The sequence below is a fragment of the Sarcophilus harrisii genome, chromosome 1, assembly GCF_902635505.1.
Source record: "Sarcophilus harrisii chromosome 1, mSarHar1.11, whole genome shotgun sequence".
NCBI classification, from domain to species: Eukaryota; Metazoa; Chordata; class Mammalia; order Dasyuromorphia; family Dasyuridae; genus Sarcophilus; species Sarcophilus harrisii.
In genome coordinates, this window is record NC_045426.1 from 380,679,702 (window position 1) to 380,705,661 (window position 25,960).

General features: G+C 35.2%; 1 protein-coding gene across 1 annotated transcript in view; it reads right to left on the reverse strand.

Annotated features, from left to right (window-relative positions):
- Nucleotides 1-345: 345 nt before the first annotated feature.
- MOCOS (molybdenum cofactor sulfurase) overlaps nt 346-25,960 on the reverse strand; it is a 101,311-nt gene continuing 75,696 nt past the window's right edge. Inside the window, exons 14-15 of the mRNA XM_031946056.1 lie at nt 24,661-24,765; nt 346-1,992 (exon numbers count right to left, since the gene is read on the reverse strand). Of these exons, the coding sequence (XP_031801916.1) occupies nt 1,870-1,992; nt 24,661-24,765 (228 nt within the window). The 3' untranslated portion in view covers nt 346-1,869. The remainder of the gene's footprint in view (nt 1,993-24,660; nt 24,766-25,960) is intronic.

Genomic DNA, 25,960 nt, shown 5'->3' on the forward strand with positions numbered 1-25,960 from the left:
TATAATGAATGTGGAAAAAATATAAATGTGTTGTTCTTAATGTATAAAACTGCTGACCCACTTTTTGTAACACAGGCCCTTTTCACTTAGTCTAACAAATATTTGTGACATATCTGATAAAAGAGAAGAGGTACTTCATAACTAAGGAATGGTTTCTTCTGTTTAAAGCTAATAGGCTAATAATCAAATCCATGACTTTGGCTTCAGTGGACCAAGCTAATTATCTGACAAAGACATATCCATATTCACTGCAATAGAATTAATGAATAAACATTTATTAAGCACTTACTTTATGCCAGGTACTATATTTAATGTTGAGGATTTTTTTTCCTAAGGCAATTGGGGTTAAGTGACTTGCCCAGGGTCACACAGCTAAGAAGTGTAAAGTGTCTGAGGGCACATTTGAACTCACGTCCCCTGGACTAGTGCTCTGTTCACTGCACAATCTAGCTTCCCCAGGGGATGTTTTTTAACATTCTAAAGTGAGAAGATAACTTTTATGTACTTAGATAGATACAAGATACATAAGTACATATACAGTGTATGTTCAGATATAAGATATGTAGAGAGAAGATTGAAGTGTACTCATAGAAGGGAAGGCTCTATATGGCCAAGATTTGAATGTAATTTTGTCTGTTAAATATTTAATTACAATTTTCAAAAGTCAACAAATTGAATCTGATTAAAAAGTTTCTTTAAAACCAAAAAGTACAGGAGTTTGATAGAAAATAGGAAGTCATTGTGAGTTCTTGAGGAGGGGAGTAACATGCTGAAAATAGTTTTGGGAATATTTATCCAGTAGGTATAGAATGTTTTAGACATGGGAAAGACTAGTATGACTAAGTTGTGTTCACCAATGGTCAATATAAGTCAAAGAAGAATTTGCCTTGGACATAATTCAGATAATAATTTTCTAAATAACAGATCTGTCCTACAAAGGAACAAGTTTCATTCCTTGCAAAGTGTGAGTATTTAAGTAAAGATTGCATAAGCCATATCCCAGAGATGTCATAGAGGGAATTACTGATGGTTTTAGACCAGATGACTGTGTTTTCTCTGGTCAGTAGAATCAGTCTGTATGTCAATATGCAGGAGAGGAAAATGGTTCTTCTTCCTTTGGGCAGGACCTATAGCCCTTTGTATGACTACAGCAGGGACGCAGACATAAAAGGAATGTGACAGATTTGGAATACAGCAAAGAATAAGGAAAGTAATAAAAGAATCCTTCTTTGATTTGTTTACTAGACTCACTGGGGGACTAAACAAAAACATAATGTTCTGAGTTGAACTTCTCTGCTTGTTACTGTGAAGCTAAGAATTTGGCTGTTGATCATCCCCGGTTCCAGTGGACACACGTCTGTCTGAAATGAAGGACATAGAAAAAGGACCAAGGCCATCTTCTTATCATCTCAACCCAGGATAATACTTAAATACTCTCTTTGATAAAAAGGACATAATGGTAAAAGAAAGAGCCCTGAAATTATAAAGCAAGAAAATACCACAATGTGCAATATTAGCAAAAATATAAATTAATTCTGCTTGTTTCAAAATAGTGCAATAATCTCATTTGTAATCTCAAATTACAAGGAATTTTTAGCCTAATATTCTTCTCCATCTCATTCCCCTATTCCAACAGTATAAATCTATTCTGGATATCACTGGGGTGTTATTCTGGGGAGGAAAAAGCTCCTATCCTTTGTAGGAACAGACTAACCCATTTAATCTTTTTAAGAGCACTTCTTGAGGAACCAAGTTAACAGTATGTTTTGGAGAATGATTTACAAATTGTCATGGAGTCAACTAGGAAAGACTCAATTTGTGCCTACAAATGTTGCCTCAGATGTTATCATTTTGATGTCAGACCACTCCTCAAGAGCTTGGTAGAGAGCTTTTTGTATCTTTTAAAACAGGAAGCAACTGTGATCCCACTGAGAGGAAATATGTTGAAGATGAGTCTGAAGGTTCATGCATCAAGTATATCCCAAAGTTAACCTGGAAAACAAGAATAAGATTTGTTTTAATATTATTCTTATTAACAATAATAAACTTCAAAGAAAGTAACTTAGAATCTTTAATAACAACCATTTTGGAGAGCAATCTGAAATTATATCTAAAGTGCAGTGGATAGAGCACCAGCCCTGAAGTCAGGAGGATCTGAGTTCAAATCTAGTTTTAGACACTTAACATTTCCTGGCTGTGTGACCCTGGGTAAGTCACTTAACCCCAACTGCCTCAAAATAAATAAATGAATAAATGAAATAATGAAGTGCAGAATGAACAGAACCAAGAAAGCATTGTATACAGGAAGAGTAATGTTGTTTTCAGACAAATTTGAGCAAATAACTCAGGCTGACTTTCAAAAATACCCAAATTAACTACAAAGGACTTATGGAAGAAAATGCTATCTGTATCCAGAGAAAGAAATGATAAACAGAAGGATGTATAGAATGATACTGCATTTATTCATATGTGTGTCTAATAGTGGGGTGAGGTGGGGAAGGAAGAGGGCAGAGAAAAAAAGGAAAAAGTTACTTAACTTTGATATACATTTAAGAATAATATGTTTTACATAATAGATTTTTAGTTTTGTGTGCAATTATCTTTTTTTATTTTATGTTATAGAAATGCTTGTTTTATTTCTTAAGTTCAGAATAAAATAAATTTCTTTGAAATAATATATGAGAATTTTTCTGTACCCCTACTTCATACGAAATAGACTTTAGTATAAAATGAGGAAGGTTCATTGCTTCATTACCCAAAAAAATCTCATCATGTGACATTCCTTCCTAACAAGGATAATAGATTGAGAATTTATCTAATCCAATTCCCTCATTTTATATTAAAGGAAGCTGAGGCTGGGAGAAGTTAAGTAACTTTGCCCAAGGCCATTCAGGCAGTAGTAAATGGCAGAGACAAGATCTGAAACCCAGTCTTTTTTGTCTTCCTCCAACACATGCTTCTACTGAACCACAATTTCTTTATATCCGCCTTCCTGGTGTCATGGTCCTTCTCAAGAATGAAGGATAAACAACAGCAATAACAACAACAACAGCAGCTAGTCCCACAGCCCTTTTTATCTATTCTCTTCCTTTGGAACAAGATATTTCCTTCTCAGTGCTGATATTCTTGTTAAGAATTCCATTTCACAAAATTTTAATAATAATTTTAAGGTAAAATTTGATTTTTTTAAAAAAATTAAGATCTATATATTCCTTTGTATTAGCTATGGATTATATATTTGCATATAGATATGTTAAGACCAAAAGTTTTACTTCTGTCTTTTTATTATCTGGATATTGTCTCTTGTAAATTGCTAGTCCCCTCTTCTGTCATTCCTCTCTTTTTTCCCTTCTCCTGTCAATGGTAGCAGGCTTGATAAATCTGTGTGTTCACTGTATCTCCCTTTTTTTCCCCTTTCAGTTTATAAACCCCTTAATTGGCTACCTCACGCCTCTTCTCTTATATCTCCTTCCTTCTCTCCTCCTCCTTCTCCTCTCCTCCTCCTTCTGCTCCTTCTTCTTCTTCTTCTTCTTCTTCTTTCTTCACATCTAGCCTCATCTAGCCTTATCCCCTGGTACTCCCAAATCTACCACCATTTGTTGTTTTCTTTCATATGCTGTGAAGTTTTGCTGTTTGAATTACTATACTGTTCCAGAAATGAAAGCCATTCTGTGAAGATCAAAATGCTCCAAGTTCCTAGTGAATTGCCCCATCTATGTTATACTGTGACTTTGTTGTTGGGGTGGGGGAAGAATAGAATAAACCAAAAATGGATAAAATGAGAAAAAAAAATTTTTTTAGAATTTTCTATCAATTATGAGGATAGCCAAAAGAGAGAGAGAGAGAGAGAGAGAGAGAGAGAGAGAGAGAGAGAGAGAGAGAGAGAAATGTGGTGGAAACTTAGGGGGAATGACTAAAAATATACTTTATGGGAGGCAGAGCCAAGATGATGGAATAAAAACGGGGACTTTCTGGAGTGCTACCCTAAACCCTTCCAAACACCTTTAAATAATGACTCTAAACAAATTTTGAAGCATCAGAACCCACAAATAGATGGAGCAAAACAATTTTCCAGCCAGAGACAACTTAGAAGGGGTCAGCAGGAAAAGTCTGTTGCACCAGGGCAAGAGTGAGCATAGTTTGCCCAGGTTGTACCAGCATAGCCCCAGCCCCAGCAAATCAGGAGCCAACCTCAAGGCCTCTGAAGCAGAGACAGCAATGGCAGTTTCCAGACCTCTCAGCCCATAGACACCAAAGTCAACTTAGAAGTTCGGCCAGAAAGGTTTGTTGCACTGGGGTGAGAGGGCCAAAGGAACTGAGTCTTGGGGTCTCTGAATAGAGTAGGTGGGGGGGCAGCAGTAGCACCAGAAGTGGCAGCAGACTTTCAGAGTTCTTAGCCCACAGAAAATAAGGGGGGCTAACATCTGATCAGAAGGATATACAAGGGTCTCTTTGCCAGCAACGAGGCAAGACTGTTGCTTTGCCATATTCCAGACAAGATCTGGCTCATAGTCTCAGGGCAAGGAGCAACACTAGCTCACTAGAACGTAATTACAGCTAGTGTGGAGCTGGGACCTTCCTCACAGTTCCAGGGCAGAAAAGAGAATTTATGGTCACTCAGACCAGAGCACAAGCCAGGAATAAACACACCTCTCCTTGGATCTTATCCCCTTGGAAAAGCTGAAAACTTGGAGATCCCAAGAAGGATCTCTGAAAATAGGTGCACAAAAACCCTTGAAGCTTGAGACATTGGACACTCTCTACCCTGGAAACAGAGCCCTAATTTAACAAAGAATGAAAACAAAATCAAGGGGAAATGAGCAAACAACAGGTAAAAAAAATTCAGACCTTAGAAAGTTACTATGGTGACAAGGAAGATCAAAACACACACTCAGAAGACGATAACAAAGTCAAAGCTCCTGCCTCAAGAAAAATAAGAATTGGTCTCAGGTCTTAGAAATGCTCAAAAGAGATTTGAATAAAAATGGAAGAAAAATTGGGAAGAGAAATGAGAGTGATGCAAAAGGAAGTACAAAAAGACAATGAGAAAACCTTGAAAAGCAAAATTGACCAAATGAAAAAGGAGATAAAAAAGCTCATTCTGTAAAAATTAGAATTGAGCAAATGAAAGCTAATGACTTTATGAGAAATCAGTAAACAATAAAACTAAACCAAAATTAATTTAAGAGAAATAATTTTAAAATTATTGGTCTACCTGAAAGCTATGTTCATAAAAAAGAGTCTGGACACCATCTTTCAAGAAATTATTAGGAAAAACTGTCCTTATATTCTAGAACCAGAAGGTAAAATAGAAATTGAAAAAAATCCATCTATCACCTCCTGAAAGATATCCCAAGATGAAAACCCCCAGAGATATTATAGCCAAATTCCAGAACTCCCAGGTCAAAGAGAAAATATTGCAAGCATCTAGAAAGGAACAATTCAAGTGTGGTGGAGCCCTATACAGAATAACATGAAATTTAGCAGTTTCTATATTAAAGGGTCAGAGGACTTGGAATATGATATTCCAGAGAGCAATGAAGTTAGGATTACAACCAAGAATTACCTACACAGCAAAAGAATATAATCCTTCAAGGAGAAAGGTGGACATTCAGTGAAACAGGATTTTCAAGTATTTGTGATGAAAAGACCAGAACTAAATAGAAAATTTGACTCAGAAGAAACTTTAGGGGGTAATGAGGAAAAGGAACTCATAAGAGACTTAACAAGATTAATCTGTTTACATTCCTACATGAGAGAATGATATTTGTAACTCATAAGAACTTTCTCATTATTAGGAGTATATAAAGACAGAGGCCACAGGCCCGAGTTGAATATGAATGGATAATATTTTTTTTAAATTACAGAGCGAAAGAGATGTACTGGAGGAAAGGAAAAGGAAAAGGTGGAATAGGGTAAATAATTTGCTATAAAAAAAGGCAAGAAAACGCTTTTATAGGAAAAGAGAGGGAGAATAAGTGAATTTTAGTCTCATCAGAATTGGCTCAAAGAGGAAATAATATACACACTCAATTGGGTATAGAAATCTATCTTACCATGCAAGAAAATAGAAAGAAAGAAAAAGAATATGAGAAGGGAAGAGAGTGAAAGAAAGGACTGTATATTGTAGAAAAGAGAAGTCAGATTTTGAAGCAAATTTCTCTGATGAAGGCCTCATTTCTCAAATGTATAGAGAACTGAATCAAATTTATAAAAAAAAAAAAATAAGAGGCATTACCAAACTGATAAGTAATTAAAAGAAAGGAACAGTTTTCAAATGAACTAATCAAGCTATTTATATCCATATTTTTAAAAATAGTCTCACTATTGATTGGAGAAATGCAAATCAAAACAATTCTGAAATACTACCTCATACCTATTAAATTGGCTAAAGGGCCAGAAAAGAAAAATGACAAATATTGGAGAGAATGTGGGAGAGAATGTGGGAATACATTAATGTATTAATAGTGTCATTTTGAACTGATTCTACCATAAAACAATTTGGAACTATGCCCAAAGGCTTATAAAACCATGCATACTCTTTAACCTAACAATACCACTGTGAGGTATATATTCCAAAAGAGACTTTTTTAAGGACCTGTATATATCAAAAAATATTTATAGCAACTCTTTTTTTCAGGGCAAAGAATTGAAAATTGAGGGGATGCCCCTCAATTAGGGAATGACTGGATAAATTGTGGATTGTAATTATTATGGAATACTTTTGTTCTGTAAGAAATGATGAGCAGTATGCTTTCAAAAGAATCTGAAAAGACTTCAAGAGCTCATGCAAAGTGAAATGTACCATGTACAAAGTAATAGCAATATTGTGAGATGATCAGCTGTGCTATTCTCAGCAATACAATGATCCAAGACTACTCTGAGGGATTTATGATGGAAAATGCTATCCATATTCAGAGAAAGAAATAATGTGTCTGAATACAGATTAAAGCATACTTTTTTAAACTTTATTTTTCTTGAGGTTTTTTTTTAGGGGGGACAGAGATATATGTTTTCTTTTGCAACCTGACTTTTATGGAAATGTTTTGCATAACTTCACGTGTGCCTTCTCAATGTGGGGACAAAGGAGGGAAGAAGGGACAGAATCTGGAACTCAGAGTTTTAAAAACAAATGTTAAAAATTGTTTTGCATGTAATTGGGGGAAAATAAATAATTAAATGAAATGAATGAATATACTTTATGTATTGAAATGTATTTAAATGCAGGTAGCTAATGTGAGCAACAAGATGGAGAACTAAATATTTTCTCTGATTCCCCACAACCTCACAGACCTCTCCAGAACAGAAATTATGTACCAAAGCCTGCAAAGTATCATAATCCTATAACCAGAGCTGCAAAGCTCTTAATTGTAAATGCCAGACCAAAGAACTACAGAATAGAGGGAGCAGGACAGGTTACTGTGCATGTATCTTTGCGAGAAATTATTCAGTGCTTCACCCAAGACTGAAAGAAAGAGCCGAGAATCCAGCTGGGACCAATTCTGACTAGTTGAAAGTCACTTTTGGCAAAGGCCTAAGCAGGTGCCACCTGTTACTAACATGGGAGGCTAAGATGCTTTAAGATCCAGTCGCAAAGGAAACCACAAAAAGAAGAATAAGAGTCAGAAAGTGAGCAATATGGAAAATGTGGAGGAGAGGGTCAGGAGAAAAGAATGAAATTGTCAAAAATTTCAGGAAAAAACTCAAAAGACCTTGAACATAAATAGATAAATCACTGGGAAAAACGGTAACACCAGAAGATGTCCTCCAGATGTAAACAAGTTCAGGCATCTATGAATTATTAAGTCCCTAGGAGAATTTAATTGAATGTATTGATTTTCAAGATTTTTTTAATGTATCACTTCATTAAAAACAAATTATATTATATTTTATTACTTTCAAAGACTCTTTTAGATAATATATTGACATAAAGAGGGACATTATAAGCAGATTAGAAGAACAAAGGATAGTTTACCTCTGAGAAAGGAATTTGTAACCAGAAAAGAACTGGAGTTCATTACTGAATACAAAATAGATAATTTTGATTATATTAAGTTAAACGGGTTTTGTACAAACAAAACTAATGCAGACAAGATTAGAAGGGAAGCAATAAACTGGGAAACATTTTTACATTCAAGGATTCTAACAAAGGCCTCATTTCTAAAATATATAGAGAACTGGCTCAAATTTATAAGAATTCAAGCCATTCTCTAATTAATAAATGGTTAAAGGATATGAACAGATAATTTTCAGATAAAGAAATTGAAACCATTTGTAGTCATTATGAAAAGGTGCTCCAAATCACTATTGATCAGAGAAATGCAAATTAAGACAACTCTGAGGTATCACTACACACCTCTCTGATTGGCTAAGATAACAGAAAAAAATGACAAATGTTGGTGGGGATGTGGAAAAACTGGGACACTGATGCATTGTTGGTGGAATTGTGAACTGATCCAACCATTCTGGGAGAACAATTTGGCACTGTGCCCAAAGGGCTATCAAACTGTGTATATCCTTTCATCCATCAGTGTCTCTACTGGGCCTGTATCCCAAAAAGATCATAAAGGAGGGAAAGAAACCTACATATACAAAAATATTTATAGTAGTCCTTTTTGTAGTAGCAAGAAACTGGAAACTGAGTGGATATCCACCAGTTGGAAAATGGCTGAATAAGTTATGGCACTTTTCCTACAAAGATGCAAGGCCAAGTAATTTTATATTAGAAAGAAAAGGTAGCCTGTTGGCTGACAAAAAATATATATAATAATGATGAAGTCAAAGATGACCCTTAAGTGGGAAAGCTATGTGATTGAATGAGACTCCTGGCAAAAATGGGGGGAAGAGGGTATTTTGCAAGAAGGAACTGATTTGGGAAAAAGTTGGTGAATTTTTCCAAATTACTTTTCCTAATTGCCTGTAAATCTTCTTTGCTGTTATTAAGAAGATTCTTTGATTTGTCAGTAGCAATGACAACATTCTTCTTCCTGCATCACTGGTACTGTGGATCAAATTAACTTCCACTGTCAGCTTCACCTTATTCTTCCTTTATCTATATTTTGATATCCTAATTTCCTCTTCAGACAACTCCCTTGTATTAACATCACAAATGTATTTACTTGGATGTATTTATGCCTTCTCCATAACTGAATATAAATATCAGAGCAGAAACTGTCTGGGCTTTTTTAATCTCTATATCCTCAACACCTAGAATAGTACCTGGCATAGTACAGTATGTGTTTAATAAATGCTTGCTAATTGATTAAAATGTAGTATTTGTTTACTATACTACTATTGCAGTAGATATAGGCTTATAACTGTCCCAGGAACTTAATAGATAATGACTCTCACCACGTGCTTAGCCTCCTTCTACCTCAGTGTCTTCATCTAGGAGGAAAAAGCACTTACATTACAGAATTGTTGTGAAGATCAAATAAGATAAGGCTTTTTGCAAACCTTAAAGTGCTTTATAAATATAAACTATTATTTTATATGGTTAAAGCTTTTTGCAAAACTTAAACCACCATATAAATGTAAGTTATTGTTATTTTATGTCAAGAAACTGAGCTAGTTTATTTTGGAAATAACTTACTCCAGTGCTATAAATTTTTTCTTTATCACCATCATCATAAGAACATATTTCTGCAAGGATAACACCAGGCTACAATTTCCTGAGAGTCCTCCTTAATATTGGATATTTAATAGAATTCTAGGTATAAACAGCATTAAATATTGATACTTCATGTTTTAAAAGGAGTTGAAATGGATCAAATTTCTTATGAAATCTCTTCTGCAACAACATTTTGTAGTCTGAATAATGCCCTTGTCCATAGATAGAGGTAATATCAGCAGATAAGAAGATGGTAAAAATATTCCCAAATAACAACCTTTAGGTTTTCTCTTATTTTCTAGTGTTGCAATAGTTTTGCTATCCTCAGGTAAGTCTAACATTTTAAATTATTCTTTTGCAAAAAGTAAAGCTGTAATGTAGCCAATCAGAAGAAGTTATTTTTTTCTTCCCATGTATTAGATACATTCTATAAATAGCACATAAATTTAAACTTCTAGTTTCCAAAAATTAACGTTTATAATTTGTGAGAATCTATAATATGAACAAATTCAAGATCAACCAGTTTTTATTCAGTCTGAACCTTGGGGCATTTGATTCAGCAGCACCTATGTTAAAAGAGTACTTCAAATTTAGCTTGAAGGGAACCAAGTCTCAAAGTCCAACTAGAATTCAAGGATATGAAAGAGACAATAGGTCTAAAATGGCTGACAAAAATCATTGAGGTAGATATTATAAGTTTATGATAATAGGATATAGTATTAGGATAAGCAATAAGAAATGACAAGAAGACAATAAAGACAAGTTATAGTGACATCAGTGGGAGTTGCAAAGTCATACAGAAGCAACTTGCTTCTAATTAATATAGGAAGAGATGAATGTGCTACCTTGGGATATAATGAGTTCCTCTCATCTGAAATTTTCAAAGAGAGATTTATGTCAGACATGTTGTAGTTTTTTAAAAAATCTTAATTATTACATGACTCCCTTTACCTAGAGCTTTTCCCCAAATCTACTCTTTGTCCTCAAAATTATTTCTGGTCCTTCTACACCTGCCATTTTCATGATCTCTGTTCCAGTTTCACTTTTCTGCCTCGATAAACTTGATGTAATAGTTGACCAGTTCACTGCCTTCTGTCCTTCAGTCACTTCCCACTTTGTCTTTCAGCTTCCCACACTAGGTTGATGCTCAGGCCCTGGGTCATTCCACCCATCTGCTTTTCCTGCCCTTACTCCTGGGTTGCTAAATGCCACTGACTAAAGGAAGTCTGGCAACTATTCTGACTAGGTCCATTACAAATTCATACTCTCTCAATTTGGAATTGTGCATAAAAAGTTGCTGAATTGTACAATCTCATGATACAAATCTGACTATTGGGATTTTACCCCATGGAGATAAGTGATAGAAAGGAACAACCCACACATACAAAGAGATTTATAGTAGCATTGTTTGGGATAACAAAAAGTTTGAAATCTTAAAGGAAGAACTGTTTGTTTCTTTTGTTTTCTTTCATTGTACCCTGAATACTTAACCCAGTAACTACAACATAATAAACACTTGAGAAATGTTTTTTGATTTATTAATACATATAATAAAGGGAATGATTAAACAAATTGGGCTTGAAGAACATAATTGATCTAATTATGCTGGAAATAATGACAAAATTAAGAAAATATGAGGAAACTTGCACAAAGTGATGGAGACTCAAGAAAGCAGAGTAACAACAAGACAAAAACAATAACAAAAAATAAAAAGCAATTATTCCAATCCTACAATGAATCTATAACTTCATTGATGTACATATTCTCTCTAATGGGGCCAAATGAAATTCATATATGTCTGCCCATCCTATGTGACTTTAATCCAGGTCTTCCAAAGAATTCTCCACTGGACCATACCAAATATGCTGAGAGTAGAGATGCTTTCCTTATATTCTTTTGATACTGTAGGAATACGAACAGTTTCCATGGAGTACCAACAGTATTCACAGACCCATTGATCCTAAACTCTCATTATGTGACCAGAAAATGTTTCTTTCCACTTCTTTGAGTGCATCCTTCACTCCACTTCCCTTGCACAATTCCATATTGGTAATCAACACATTTGTAATGTGTTGATGTCTGCTCATACTCACCATGCACCTTTCCAATTGTTGTTTTTGTTATTCAGTTGCTTTCAATTGTTTTCAATTCTTTGTGACCCTATTTGGGTTTTCTTGGTAAAGATTCTGGAGTAGTTTGTCATTTCCTTCTGAAGCTCATTTTACAGATGAAGAAACTGAGGCAAATAGGTTAAGTAACTTGTCCTCTATTACCACCCGAAAAAAAAATGATGGTATTAAAATATGGGCTTTTCCAAAGAAAAATCAGAGACTAACAAGACAGCTTTGCAAAGTATCTTTTGAACTTATTATTTATTTAAAAAGAAAATCAAGTTGTATGCAATATAGTCAGTTTTATGTACAATCTTTTTTTTTCTATTCTTCTTTATATGGAAATGCTTATTTTATTTGATGTTAGTTCAAGTCAGAATAAAAGTACAATTCATTTTCAAAAGATTTTAGAATATGGGCCTTTATTTCAGAGAGAAATTTGAGAATTCCCATGTCCAGTCCAGATGATGTATATCTATCTATCTATATTTACATATATGTATGTATAAACTGATAAACAAGTTTTAGAGTTTGTCTTTCAAACTATATGTCACAGTCTAAAAAATGGGCATTCTTTATAACTTGGTCTTCAGTCATCATCTTCAACAAAATGCAAGTAAAATATAAGCATTAATGTTTCATTATCAAAGTTAGAGGCACACATCCTTCCTTTCTGTTAATAATTGGTGAACTAAAAGTGTATCAATCCCAATAACACTCCTAGAAGATTATGTTTTACTGTTTTCAGGAAATGAGCTTTGTGAGAGAGAAGGAATATTGAGACTATCTGTTGTACCATTGATAAAATGAATCAAGGAAATAAAAATTAATGTTATCTAATCTCAACTGAGCCTTCTCTACATAGTAATCTTTTTCTTCTTCTCCAATTGATTATCATGCTCTGCACAGTAGTTGCTCCCAATCTTCCCCTACTTTTCTCCACATCCCTCTACACTATTCCCTATCCCCATCTTTTCAAAAGATCTTGCTTTCTACATTCTGAGAAAATCAAGGCCATCAGTCATGAGTTATATCTTTTGCCCTATTCTTCAGCTCAAAAATCCCCTACATTCTCTCTTAACTTCTGATTTAGTCTCTGAGGGCAAAATGGCCCTTTTCCTTGCCAGTACCAACTGCAGAATTTGGACCCTTATTCCTATCCCTTATGAGGTTTGTCCAAACAATCTTTACCAGCAGCACCAATCCTCCTCACTCATCTTCTGTCTCTTCATATAACCTGGTTCCTACTCTACTGCCTAGAAAAATAATAAGGTGAATTCCAGTGGCAGCGGAAATGTAGCACATCTAGAAGGAAAATGATCTTCTCTCAAATATGCTGCTCTTAATACTACTGACGATAATATCACCATTTTTCCCAGGTTTATAAGCTTAACTCATTTCAATTCAAACACTTGTGAAGTACCTCTTATATGCCACACACTGTTTGATAATCACATAGCTGACAATTTAATGGGGAAAGACATCACACAAAAGGAAGCTGAAAAGGAGTGGGAAGCAGGGAGAAATGTACCCAATACAGGGGCATGATGCTGGTAGAAATGGTTGTGCCCTCTGAGCCCCTGGTTTGGGGGAGGAGGTTTTTTTCTCTTCCCTCTAGGCCTTTGATCAGAGGGACTTATTAAGGTACTTATTAGGTGTGAGTACCAAAACTGATGCAGCCTCCATGATGATGAGCTCTCCCTGGGACCATCATAGTAAAGTTGAATCAATTAATAGAAAAAATTAGTAGGAATACAAGAGAATCAGAATAGGTGGAAATTAATACATTCTATTCTCTGAAATTATTTTTTCTCCCTTAGTCTCTCCTTCCATTAGTAGCAGAGGTCTTTCCTTAAAGCAAGTTTCCCTCAATTGGGTGGTCTTGACTCAAACTCATATTTAGTCCATTGCAGAGTCACATTTATGGTCTCCTTAAACCTGATTCCCACTGATGGTTCTCACTCATCATTCTCCTCCCTGTCATTTGTTCCCTGATTTGTAGTGGCAATATCCTGGAAAATGAAGAGTACACCTTTCTCTGGGAAAGATTGGAGACCATTTCTTGAGACAGTATGGGCCTCAAGATAACTTAGTATGTGTACATGTGTTTTTATGATTATACCATGATTGTATCAAATATTTAAGCTCATCTTTGTTTAGATAAGTTAAAATGAAATTCTGATTCTCATCCAGAAAAGGAAGTAGCTATAGTAAAATGTGGCCTATGTCATTCATTTGGCATCTAATCATATGTGGTCTTATATAATTATTTACATTTGTATGTATACATGTCTCATCTTTGTTTCATGGATTTCCATGAAGTATTCCAAACATTACAAATATATTCAATAGAAGTCCACAGCTTCTAATAAAATCTTGTTCCTTTTTGTATATTGCAATGTTTGTGTTCATTGATGATTTTTAAGTTCATAATAAAAAGGATCTTATGAAAAAAGAAAAGTGGAGTAAAAGAATGTCTTTAGAGAGATGTATGACTCAGGAGGGGCAGCAAGAAGGAGAAAGAAATTGAACCAGCTCCACAGTAAGAATAAGAAGTTACTGATGGATAGTCCTCAAACTTTTTCCACTTTCAACACCTTTTTGCCCAAGAAATTTTTACATGATTGGCTAAATAATATATAAAATAGGTATACAAATCAAACATTTACTGATAATAAATCATAATTTTGTGACCTCCACATTCAGTTACATGACTCCAAACAGAGTCACAACCCACAGTTTAAAAAACTTTGATCAAGAGGAAGCTTAACCCAACCTCCCTCTGCAGCACTGGTAGATGACCTATGGAAGACATAAGAGAAGAGTACCATAGGATAAACAGAGGGGCATAGGTAGGTTATGATCTGAACGACTGGAGGCAAAACTCAAGTAGATCCATAGATGCAAATATATAGAATCAATCAGTCAACAATCATTGATTAAGCACTTAATATATACTGTGCCAAAGAGCAGGGAACAAAGGCAAAAGTGAAATAATATCTGCCCTCAAGAACCTTACATTCTAATGTAAAAATAAAAGATAAGAATATAAATGTGTGCAGAATATGTATAAAATAAATACCAGATAGTTTTGGGAGACAGGACATTAGAAGCAATTGAGATCAAGAAAGGTTCTATGTAAAAGGTAATACTTCATTGAATCTTATAGGAAATGAGGGATTCTAAAAGGTAGTGGGTACGGAAGACGTCCACTATAAACATGTAGATGGAAGGTGGAATTTAGTGTCTGTGGAACATCAAGTTCCACAGATATGGGAACACTAAGGCTCCCATATATTCAACAAAACTATCAGTTTCTTGAGGGCAGGGTCCCTCATTTGTTTATCTTTCTATCCCTCTAAATACCTGGCATAGTGCTATAATGCTTTTACACAAAGAGGGTATTTGAAAATGTACAGACAACATGTGAAGAAAAGTACTGGTCTTGATATCCAAAGACTTGAATCTGAATTCTAGTTTTGATATTTATTAGTCATGAGTAGGGACAAATCATTTAACCTGAGGAATCTTAATTTACTCATTGTGTTACATGAAATGACAATACCTTCATTATCTGACACGGTTGTAAGGAAAGAACTTTGTATACTATAAAATGTTAAATAAATGTGTTACTCTTATGAATAAAATATTTTCAGCTAATTGAAGCTTCATATCCAAAATAATTCATATCAATGCAGATGTTTTCCATTTTTAAAGTCTCACCCCACATTGATCACTCCCTTGCTTTGCATTCTTCTCTATGTATAAAACCCACATTTACCAGCATAATTTCTCTTTTTCCCCACATGGGATATTTTTTTACAGGTGAAATAAAGTAGAATCTCCTTCCCTCTATTCAAAAGTACAAATTTAAACCTGTCGGCTCTGTGTTCACTTCTTTTGCAACAATAAGTTACAGTATGGGAAGATTTGAGGTGGAATGGATTATGGAAGGAGCAGTTCCCTATAGAACTATGGGTAGCCATTATAAGTACTTGGAGTTAAGTAGCAGCAGATGGAAAGTAAAGTTACTAGACAGGAAAAAGTTGGCAGATACTCATCTTTTCCTTCCATTCTTTTCTATTCATTCATATATATCCACATTTACTCAATACCTACCATGTACATGAGACTATGAGGCAAAGATGCAAAAATGAAAATGATATTGTCCCTGCCATCAAGAAATTTGTGACCTAGTGAGGGAAAGAATGCTTAACAATCTGGGAAAATTAAATGAGAGAAAATGCTCTGAGAACTCAGAGTGGGAAAGAGATACTTCTAGCTTGAAAGATCGAAGATGTCATGGAGGAAGTAGTCTGGAAGGTTGGACAGAATGTCAACAGAAACAAATGGAGGGAGGGATAGAGAGAGAATGGCGCTAGTAAAGGCACACAGGCAGAAAAGCTCAGGACATGGGAAATAATGAGTCACTGTGAGTGAAGACAGATGGTATGAGATGTCTGTCAGGAAAGGTCAGTTAGAAAAAGAATGTGGTGAGCCTTGAATGCCGTGCTAAGATATTTGGAATCCTATGCAATTGCTACATTTGATCGGAGTTTTCTTTTAAACCAATGAGACCCTTTCATTGCGCCTTATCTCCCTAGCATCCCATGAGTTATTTGCCATCATGTCTCTAGACCTGAAACTTCCTTCAGAAATGTGACTAACCAGAAGCTGGCTGGCAATGAGAAAACAATCAGAGACTGAAGTGAGGAAGCTCAGGAGATACCTCCACGCCAAGATGGGAGCCACCTCACATTGTTTCAGTCACAAGGAATTGCTAAAAATATGAAAAGGGCTTTTCTGCTCTGTGTGGTTGAAGGACAATATCTCCTACAGAAAGAAATACAATTTTCCAGTTCATTCAAGTTTTTCAGGATACAGAAACCCAGCAGCTATTTGTTCAGATTTCTTGGTAAACCATGAACTGTGAGTGGATTGGAATAGACAGATTGCACTCAGATAAGTTCTACATGCTAACGTACCTGCTTCTGAACCAGTCTTTCAACTGACTAAAAAGAAATGGGAGAGAGGAAAGTCAGGTTAAACTTATTCTGGATATCCTAATGAAATAAGTTTTGTACCCAGACAATCCTGCACCTTATGGAGTAAAGTTTCACTTTATTGATATACACCTGGAAGAACTGACTAAAGAAGGAGCAGAAGAGCCTACAGTGAAGTTTGTTATTCCATCCTGCAAAACTGCACCCAGAACAAAGAATTCTACTTTTTAGAGAGGTATTTTTGAAGCAATTTTGGAACAAGCTCCTTTTGCCATTGAAAATTTAATAAGAAGATTAAATACCAAACAAGAGGACAGTGAAGTGTTAGAAATTAAATTAGATGATACTCCATCTTTAAAATTACCTAGAAAACAAAAGAAAGGTTAAAAAAAAGGTAAGGATTCCTCCTCAAGTGAAGATAAATGAAAAGCAAAAGAGTAATGGCAAGGGAACACATCAGGCTTGTCCTTAAGTTTAACTATGAGGAAATTGTTGATAGGGCCAGTAGGCAAAGCATTCCTTCTTTTAATAGTAAGCACCTCTACAAATTGGTCAGGAAGTTCCAGAGTCTTGCCGAAGGCATATTCCCTCAAGGTGGCCTTCCTCAGCATAAAAAAAATGGAACAAAAACAGGATTCAGCAAAAGATTTATTTGTCAAAATCAAAATTACAAAGACAGAAAGGGTGGAAAGGTGAAAAGCAGAACATTGAGACAGATATGAATTCTGAGAAAAACAGATCAAGAACTACAAAGAGAAAGGAGATGAATAAATGGAGGAATATGAGTACTGATTATTCATTTTCATATGAGATAGATATGTCTAATATAGCTATCCCCTTAAAAACTCAAAACAACTCAAACCAGGAAAACATTGTACAAAGAAACAAGATTATGTGATGATCAACTGTGATGGAGTTGGCTCTTCTCAACAATGTGGTGATTCAAGGCAATTCCAATAGATTGGGATAGAAAATGCCATCCACATCTAGAGAGAGAACTGGATGATTAAATGTGCGTCAACTTTTTGTGTGTGTTTGCTTTTTTCTTGATCGTTTTTTTCTCTTTTAGTCTAATTTTTCTTGCACAACATGACAAATATGAAAATATGTTTTAAAAGATTGTACATATTTTATCAGATTGCTTGCTGTTTGGGAGAAGGGAGAACTAAGGGAAGGATGGAGAAAATTTGGAACACAAAGTCTTACAAAAATGAATGCTGTTATTTCAAAGTCCAATTCTTCTTGTGCAGCAAAATAACTGTATGGATATGTATACATATATTGTATTTAACATATTTAACATGTACTGGTCTATCTGCCATCTGAGGGAGAGGGGAAGGGAAGGAGAGGAAAAATTGGAACAAAAGGTTTTGCAATTGTCAATGCTGAAAAATTACCCATGCATATATATATCTTGTAAATAAAAAGCTGTGATAAAAAAAGAACAAAAATGAATGCTGAAAACTATCTTTGTGTGTATTTGGAAAAAAATAAAATACTTTTAAAAAATAGCTCAAAGAGAGCATGTAAAAGAAAAAAGGGTTCAGGACCTGAAGTAGCATATGACTTCTAAGAGCCAAATAAAAAAGATGAAACAGACATCCAAAAGAATGAAAACAAAACAAAACAAAAACAAGGATTGAGATTCCTTCAAGTGATGCCAGCCATCAGTAAAAAACAAGGAAAAATGTGCTTGTAAGAAGATAGAGACCAAGTAACAACAAATGAAAAACTTGTACACCACACTTTAGAAAGCTTATACAGAAACTTTTGCTGTCAAAGGATTGCCAGAACACTTCATTATTTTCCCCCCAAACCAGAAAAGATTGACATAAGAACCCCTAAATTTGTCACAAAGCAAGGGAAGCAAGTTGTTAATGAAAGCACCACATTGCTCTCCAGGTAGCCTCAAAGGTTTCTTCAGAAATGATTAATCTGAAAGTTACAGTTGAGTAGAACCAGTAGAAACAGTGCTATTCCTCCCCAGGAAGATATGGCCAAGTTATCCAAGAAGGAAATGGAAAAGTCTAACAGATTGTGATCATCTTTCTCCTCCCAAAAAGCCAAATAGGAGTATCAGTAGATCAACAGGTTCCTTAAAGAGGAAAAATAATTAAATTTTGTGGTCTCTGGAACCAAGGATGTTTTTCAAATCTCCAGGTAGAAAAGTGAAATGAAACACAAGGAAAAGATTTTTAATGTTTTCTAAACGTTAGGGGTGATCTTTGAGGATTTTTTTCAACTTCCAAAAAAAGAGCAGGTAGAAGAAATGTTTTCCATCACAAGGCAAATATGCATTTCAGGATGTCACTAGTAAGGAATCATATTTAAAAATATCTTTTTTTTCAGCAATAAAAATTGAGTTGTGGCACAAGTTAAAAAAATAAACCAATGAGATCTTTTTGTAAAAACACAAACCATGTATGTTCAAGGATTATATTCAGGTAAGAAATTGTAAGAAGTCTGTCTAATAGTCTTTGGGGAGACAGCACATTTCTTCAGACTCCAAATTCAATGCTCTTTGCATAGTACAATACTAATTAAGTTTTCTGGGCAAATTGCCTGGAGAAGTTCATCAGTATTGTACACCAGGTGTTCCATGTAGCACCAGTGGAGTGAAACAGTGGACTTGCTTCCATTCTTTTTAACATGTTTTCAGCAGTGTTGTCAGAACTTTCAATGAGGATGAAAATGAAATCAAAGTCAGCTACCGCACTAATGAGGCATGATTTTTTGTTTACAGATGACTGTTTTTTCAGAGAAGCCTCTGAAGTGGAGATGCAACAAAGTGTGGATCAGTTCTCTATTGTTTTTGCTAATTTTTGGCCTAACAATTAAAAAGGAAATCTAGATTCTCCACCACTCACTACCGCACCCTCCATATATAGAACCATCAGTTACAGCAAAATATTGAATATTGAGGATAACTTCATTTACCTTGTCAGTATACTTTTCAAAGACATACACATAGAGGATGAGGTTTCTACATGCATTACCAGAGGTAACTCAGTGTTTGGAAGGTTTCAAAGAAAAGTATGAGAAAGAAGAGGAATAGGCTGCTATCAAACTGAAGGTCCATAGAGTCATTATGCTGACCTCACTGCCCTACGCCTGTGAAACCTGGGGCCATGCTAGAAAACTGGAATACTTCCATTTTAACCATCTCAGGAAGATTATGGAGATTACCTGGAATGAGAAGGTACTGGACCCTGAGGTACTTTCTTGAGTTAAACTACCTAGCATTCAAACTCTACCACAGAGAGCAAACTTCCAATGGGCTAGCCAAGATTTTCAAATACCAAACATCCATTTGTCTAAAAGATACTATATATATACATAATATATATATATAATAATACATATATTAAAAGACTACATAGATACATAAAAATATATGTATTTATATAACTCATGAGGCAAATGTTCACATGAAAGTCAGAAGTAATACAAGGACTCAAGGTTTTTCTGAAAAATTTTGGAATAATTGGGTGATATGGGACATACTGGCAATCAAATAGGTAACATGGCATGTCTGCATCAAAGAAGGCATTGTGTTCTATGTGCAAAGCAAAATTGCAGAAGTACAAAAAAAATGTGAGATGTACAAATTTAAAGCGATCAGCTCCAAATTTTCAGGTGGATTATTTGTGTCCAACCTGTGGTAGAGCCTTCCAAGCTTTGCTACTATACTTTGACTCCAACATAATGATGTCATTTTGGTTCTTTTTGAGAATGGACAACCCCCATGAATTAAGTGATTTCTGACAAATTTTGGCCCACATTAATTATTCCCTTGATTTGCACTCTTCTGTACTTATATATATACCAGACATACTAGTATAATATCTCATTTCTTCCATATGATATTTTCACTCTAAAATGAAAGTAGAGAAGAATTGCAAAAAATAATATATACACTTTAGTCCTAGTCTGCCACCATACCTCTTAATATGTAAAAAAATTCCATTCTCATTTATTAAAGAAGTGGCTAAACGAGATTTAAATGAATAGTGATTGGCAATAATGTTAATGAAGATATAGCTCTCCTAACTTTTCTTCTTCAGCAATTCCACAATGTTAAATATAAAAAACTGCTTTAATCTAGGCTCCATAGATTTGATTATTCTTAATTTTGATCTTGACAAATATCAACAAACATTAACAATTCCATATACAAATAAGAAAAAGAAGAGTGTATATAAAAACACAAGTCTCAATTATGTACCTCTTATTTTTTAAATATATAGTAAATTTAACATGCTAGCTCCTAAGCCATCTTGCTCATTTATGTCTCTTTTTGAATTCCCTTCTCTTCTCTTCTGTGTATTTTTAAAATGTTTCATGTATACTCTTTTTTCATTTCTTCTTTGGGGCATTCACTATCATTAGTCCCCATTCCCATTAATACTCTCCTCTTCTAATTTTTTTTAAAGTTAATCCTTTTCTTACAAATAAACAAAGCAGGTTCTCATGCTGGCCGTAACCAAAAACACATATCTCATTCTTCACCTCCAGCCCATCACTTCTCTGTCAAGAGGTGAAAAACACGTTTCATGATGGTTGTCCAGCGTCATGATAGGTCCCTGCATCTCTAATGTGGCTAGCCCATGGTATACGTGTAAAAATGACCTCACTTCCAGCAATGGATGACAAACATAGAATTTTGGATGATAATGAGCAAACAAGCGCTTCTAGGCACATGATGGTGCCCTCCCCAAAAAAATATCCTAGAGATTTAGTACGAAAAGATAATTTCCAGGTGAACTTGGCAGTAACAGGGGGAGGAAGTTTACTTTGTCAGTTTAAAAAAGAGAGAGCTTCTGGCTAATTCGTTCTTCAGCTCCTGTGGTGGTAACTGCTTTTCATAAGACTTCCAAGAGAAGTCAGAGGAGGGGGGGTGGGGAAGGACAGCTTGCCCACCCCCCACCCAAGTCATTATGCAGCCACGAGCAAGAAACTAAAGCCAATTTTCTGCATAGATGAGCCTGATTCTGGGTTTTTTGCTTTCTCTTTCCTGACTAGGTAATCAAACATCATTCTTAAAATGAGGCAGTGATCTTGTGAATTCAAGAAATTCTGGGTCCATTGGATAGAACCAAAGGGTGATAAGGGGAGTTTGTTCATGAAAGAAAATGATCACAAGCAGTATGGGGGACCAACCCTTGCCTAGATTAATGAAAGTGATAATAATAATAATAATAACAACAACAACAACCACAACAGTAGCATTTATATAGCACCTACTAGGTACCAGAAGCTGTTCTAAACATTTTATAGTGATCTCATTTGATCCTCACGACAACCTTGAGAGGCAGGTTCTATTATTATCATCCTCTTTTCTCAGATGAGGAAACTAAGACAGGATTTAAGTGGCTTCCCCAGGGTTACACGGCTAAGCTGGGTGAGACACAGCTATCTGGGGTGAGGTTTGACCTTGTCATTGGAATCCAGAACCAACATCCCCCACTGTGCCCTTGGCTACTTCTGTTTAGGAGACATGGACCAGGAGTTGTGCGGACAATAGTGTAGAACTAAGGTGGTGTGCCTACCAGGTAGCCCCTCAAGCATCAGTCTCCTGAGAGATTATAATGGTAGTAATGTCATTGTTTGTCTTTTTTTTTTCTCGATATCAGGGAGGTGATGCCATAATACACAAGTGAATCGGATTTAGGGGAGGGAGGGCTGGGCAAAGTCACCTGGCTCACCTTCCCCTCCAGGGCCATCTGGGAACAGTGGCCAGACAGAGATCAGGACAACTGGAAAGGTTATACATATATTAACATCTACATATTAATATATCATAAATATTACTGATTGCTTAAGTTTTGTCAATGCATACTATAAGTCTTGTGTTCCCTTTAACATTCCTTTTGTGTGTAGAAAATAAATTCCTGTCCCACATCTGATTTATGTAGTACAATGAGTACTTTTCTACTTCTCTTTGGGGAGACTTTAACCATGAGTCAAAACTTATGCTCTGAATAATGAAAGCAGAGTAGAAGACATGATGAGTGTGAGAAAAGGAGTCTTATGCTTTTTCTAGGTTAAAGGTTTTTAATCTTTCTCATATCATGGACATTTTTTGCAGTCTAATTATGCTCATAGATCTTTTCTCAGTATAATTTTTAATTGTATAAAATTAAATTCAAAGAATTACAAAAGAAACCAATTATAATCAAATAGTTATCAAAATGCTTTAAAAACAAGTTGACAGACCCCAGATTAAGTAACTGTTTCAGATGGTGAGATTCCCCTACAATTGAATCCAGTTGAAAGGAATCTCTTAGGGAGAAAGAATGGATGCAATGTTCCATCCTTTTGGCCAAGCAATACATTAATAATACAAAACAATAGTCCAAGTTTTAATGTCTTTCTAAATTGTTGGGAGGGGAGGGTTAAAAATTGTTTTGACCCTCATTTAATTTGTTCTGGCACTACTTATTTTATTCTTGATCACTTTATACAAATCTTCCTTATTATAATTCCATACATGTATCATAATTTGTTCAGCCATTCCCAACTATGGGCACCTCTTTAATTTTCATTTATTTTGTACAATAAAAAGAGCTATTGTGAATATTTTTATACATATAAGTATTTTCCCCTTTTCTCTAATTTCTTTGGAGTATGTGTCTAGTAATAGAATTACAGGATCAAAGGGTATAAACAGTTTGATGACTTTAAGTATATAGCACCAAAATTCTCTCCAGAGTAGTTGAGCTAATGGCTCCATATATGTGTGGAAAAGATGGAAAGGAGGTGACTGATCAGTGATATTTCCTTTCCATTCAAGTTTCAGAGATTCAAAAACTTTTGAATGAACTGTGCAATTGCTACAACCTCTAGTTCAACTAATAGCCATCAGGTTTGAGATGTAGTTAAAAATTCAATCCCAATCAACAGAACTAGGAAGGAATTCTAGTATCCCTCAGGAAGAGGTCTCCCGTATCCCACTCTGAGCTGGCAGGATTACTTCTTCAGCTGATTTCTGCCAATACAAGCCAGTACTGAGAGTAGTCTCTTTTTGGAGTCAGATTGATGTTTCAAATAATAACAAAGTGGTAGAAAGGAAATTATGTGAGGAAAACATTTTGAAAATATATGTGGGTATAGAATACAGAATGATGTGGGAGTAATACACGGGTAAAAAGTAATCTTTCATATTGTGTTGTTTTTAACTTTTTTGCATATACTTGCTTCATCTATGTTTTGTTTCCACAATTTTATTGCAAGCTCCTTGAGAACAAGGACAATGCTCAGGAAGGAATGTAGTCTGCATTTCAATCCTTAGGTGGATTGTATACCAAGCAGTGTATACCTTTAGAGGTGCAAATCACAACCCATCTATAATTTTTCATCCAGTGTGATTTTTGCTCATATAATTCCCACAAATCTTTTAGAAGTCTTCCTCTGGACTTTTTAATATTTGGGAGACATAGTACAATACTTGATTTCCCCAAATGCTGTTTCTCATTCTTTCTAACAGGATCCAATGCCTACTATAATGGCTTTCCTGAATTCTTAAAGGTCCTATCAGGAGAGTGCAAACTTCAGCAGATTCTACTAAACTGCAAAGACTCCCAATTTTGTCCTAGGAACAGCAGAGATATTCTCATCACCAGTAAACTGGCTCTAAGTAATAACTTCTTCTACCCCAAGGATTCATGAAACACCCCATTCCCTAGCAATTTAACAAAAACTTTTTGATTAAGTGAATCATTGGATGACTGATTATTTACTTTCCTACCTCTAAAAATAAATAAATCCATAGAAACCTTAAATCATAATACTTTTTTCCTTATAATTTTAAAGTACAAAGAAAAATACCCAATCACAGTTATAAAAATTTCTTAATACCAGATATAAAGAAATAGCCACAGATAATTTGCAGAGCATCTAAATATATAGCATAAAGATACTTTGCAGTTCCACTTACCTTCCTCTCTCTAGTATAAGAAAGTGTTTGAAATACATCTTGGTTTCTTTCTCCAGTTTGTTGATCAATGCAAATCATTTGGCACCTGTGACATGGTCCTAACACCTGAAAAAGCAACAAAGACAAGAGATAGAAGGAAAGATTTTTAGACATTACAGCTTAAAGACGCTATCACTAAAAGAACACTAGTCCCAAGTATCCTTTACAATTTAATACTACCTGGGAATCATTCACCTAATATCAAATGAGATATTTATAAAACACTTAGCACAGTGATTGGTACCTGGTGGATACTTAATAAATGCTTCTTCCTTTCCCTTACATTAATTGTTTATGCATTAACAACCCTCTGTGTATTGAACACTTCTTTTGTGGAGGAAAAGAGAAAAAACTTTGAATTATAAATGTTTCTCTTGGAATATTGGGGAGATGAGGAAAAATGAACAGTGACATAACCTGAAATTGCAGCAGTCAGGAAAGGTGTCCATAACTAGGGAGATGGGGGGAGGCTCCCCGCAGGGAACAAAGAATACCCCTGTTCAGATGGCAAAAAGCTGACTTCTCTAAGTCACATGGTAGCTTCCCACACAATCCAATAAGCTAGGAGACAGTGGAGGCATACAAACAAAATGAAAATGGGGCCCTTAAAGAGAGCTGAAAATAGGGAATATACCATGTGTAAATAGATTAATACATACATGATAATTTGAGTAGGGAAAAAATATGGTATTGTTTTAGGGGAATAAGGAAGGATTCCTATTAGAGATAACCCAAAAGTTTAAGTTTTTTCAAGAAGCTAGGGCTTCCAAGAAGCAAAGATGAGGAGTTCATCAAAGACAAGGAAGTCAATTTCCCTTCAATAATGGAGGACAGCTTATACAAAGGTATAAAAACAAGTAATAAAATACCAAAACCATTGAACAGAAAGTAGGTCAAATTGACTGAAGAGTTTGTGAAATTCATGTGAAATTTCATTCTGTAAAGACAGACTGGTGCCAGATGCTCTAGCTGAAATGGCAAGCTGTGGGGTTTATATTTTATCCTGGAGGCTGTAAGGACCCATTGAAGCTTCTTGAGCAAGAGAATAACACGGTTGGCACTATGCTTTAGAAACATTATTGTTGGAACAAGATTATACAATAATCAATTTGATGGATGTGGCTCTTTCCAACAATGAGATGATTCAGGCCAGTTCCAATGACCTTGTGATGAAGAGAGCCATCTACACCCAGAGAGAGGACTGTGGGAACTGAGGGTGGACCACAACATAGCATTTTCACTCTTTTTGTTCATGTTTGCC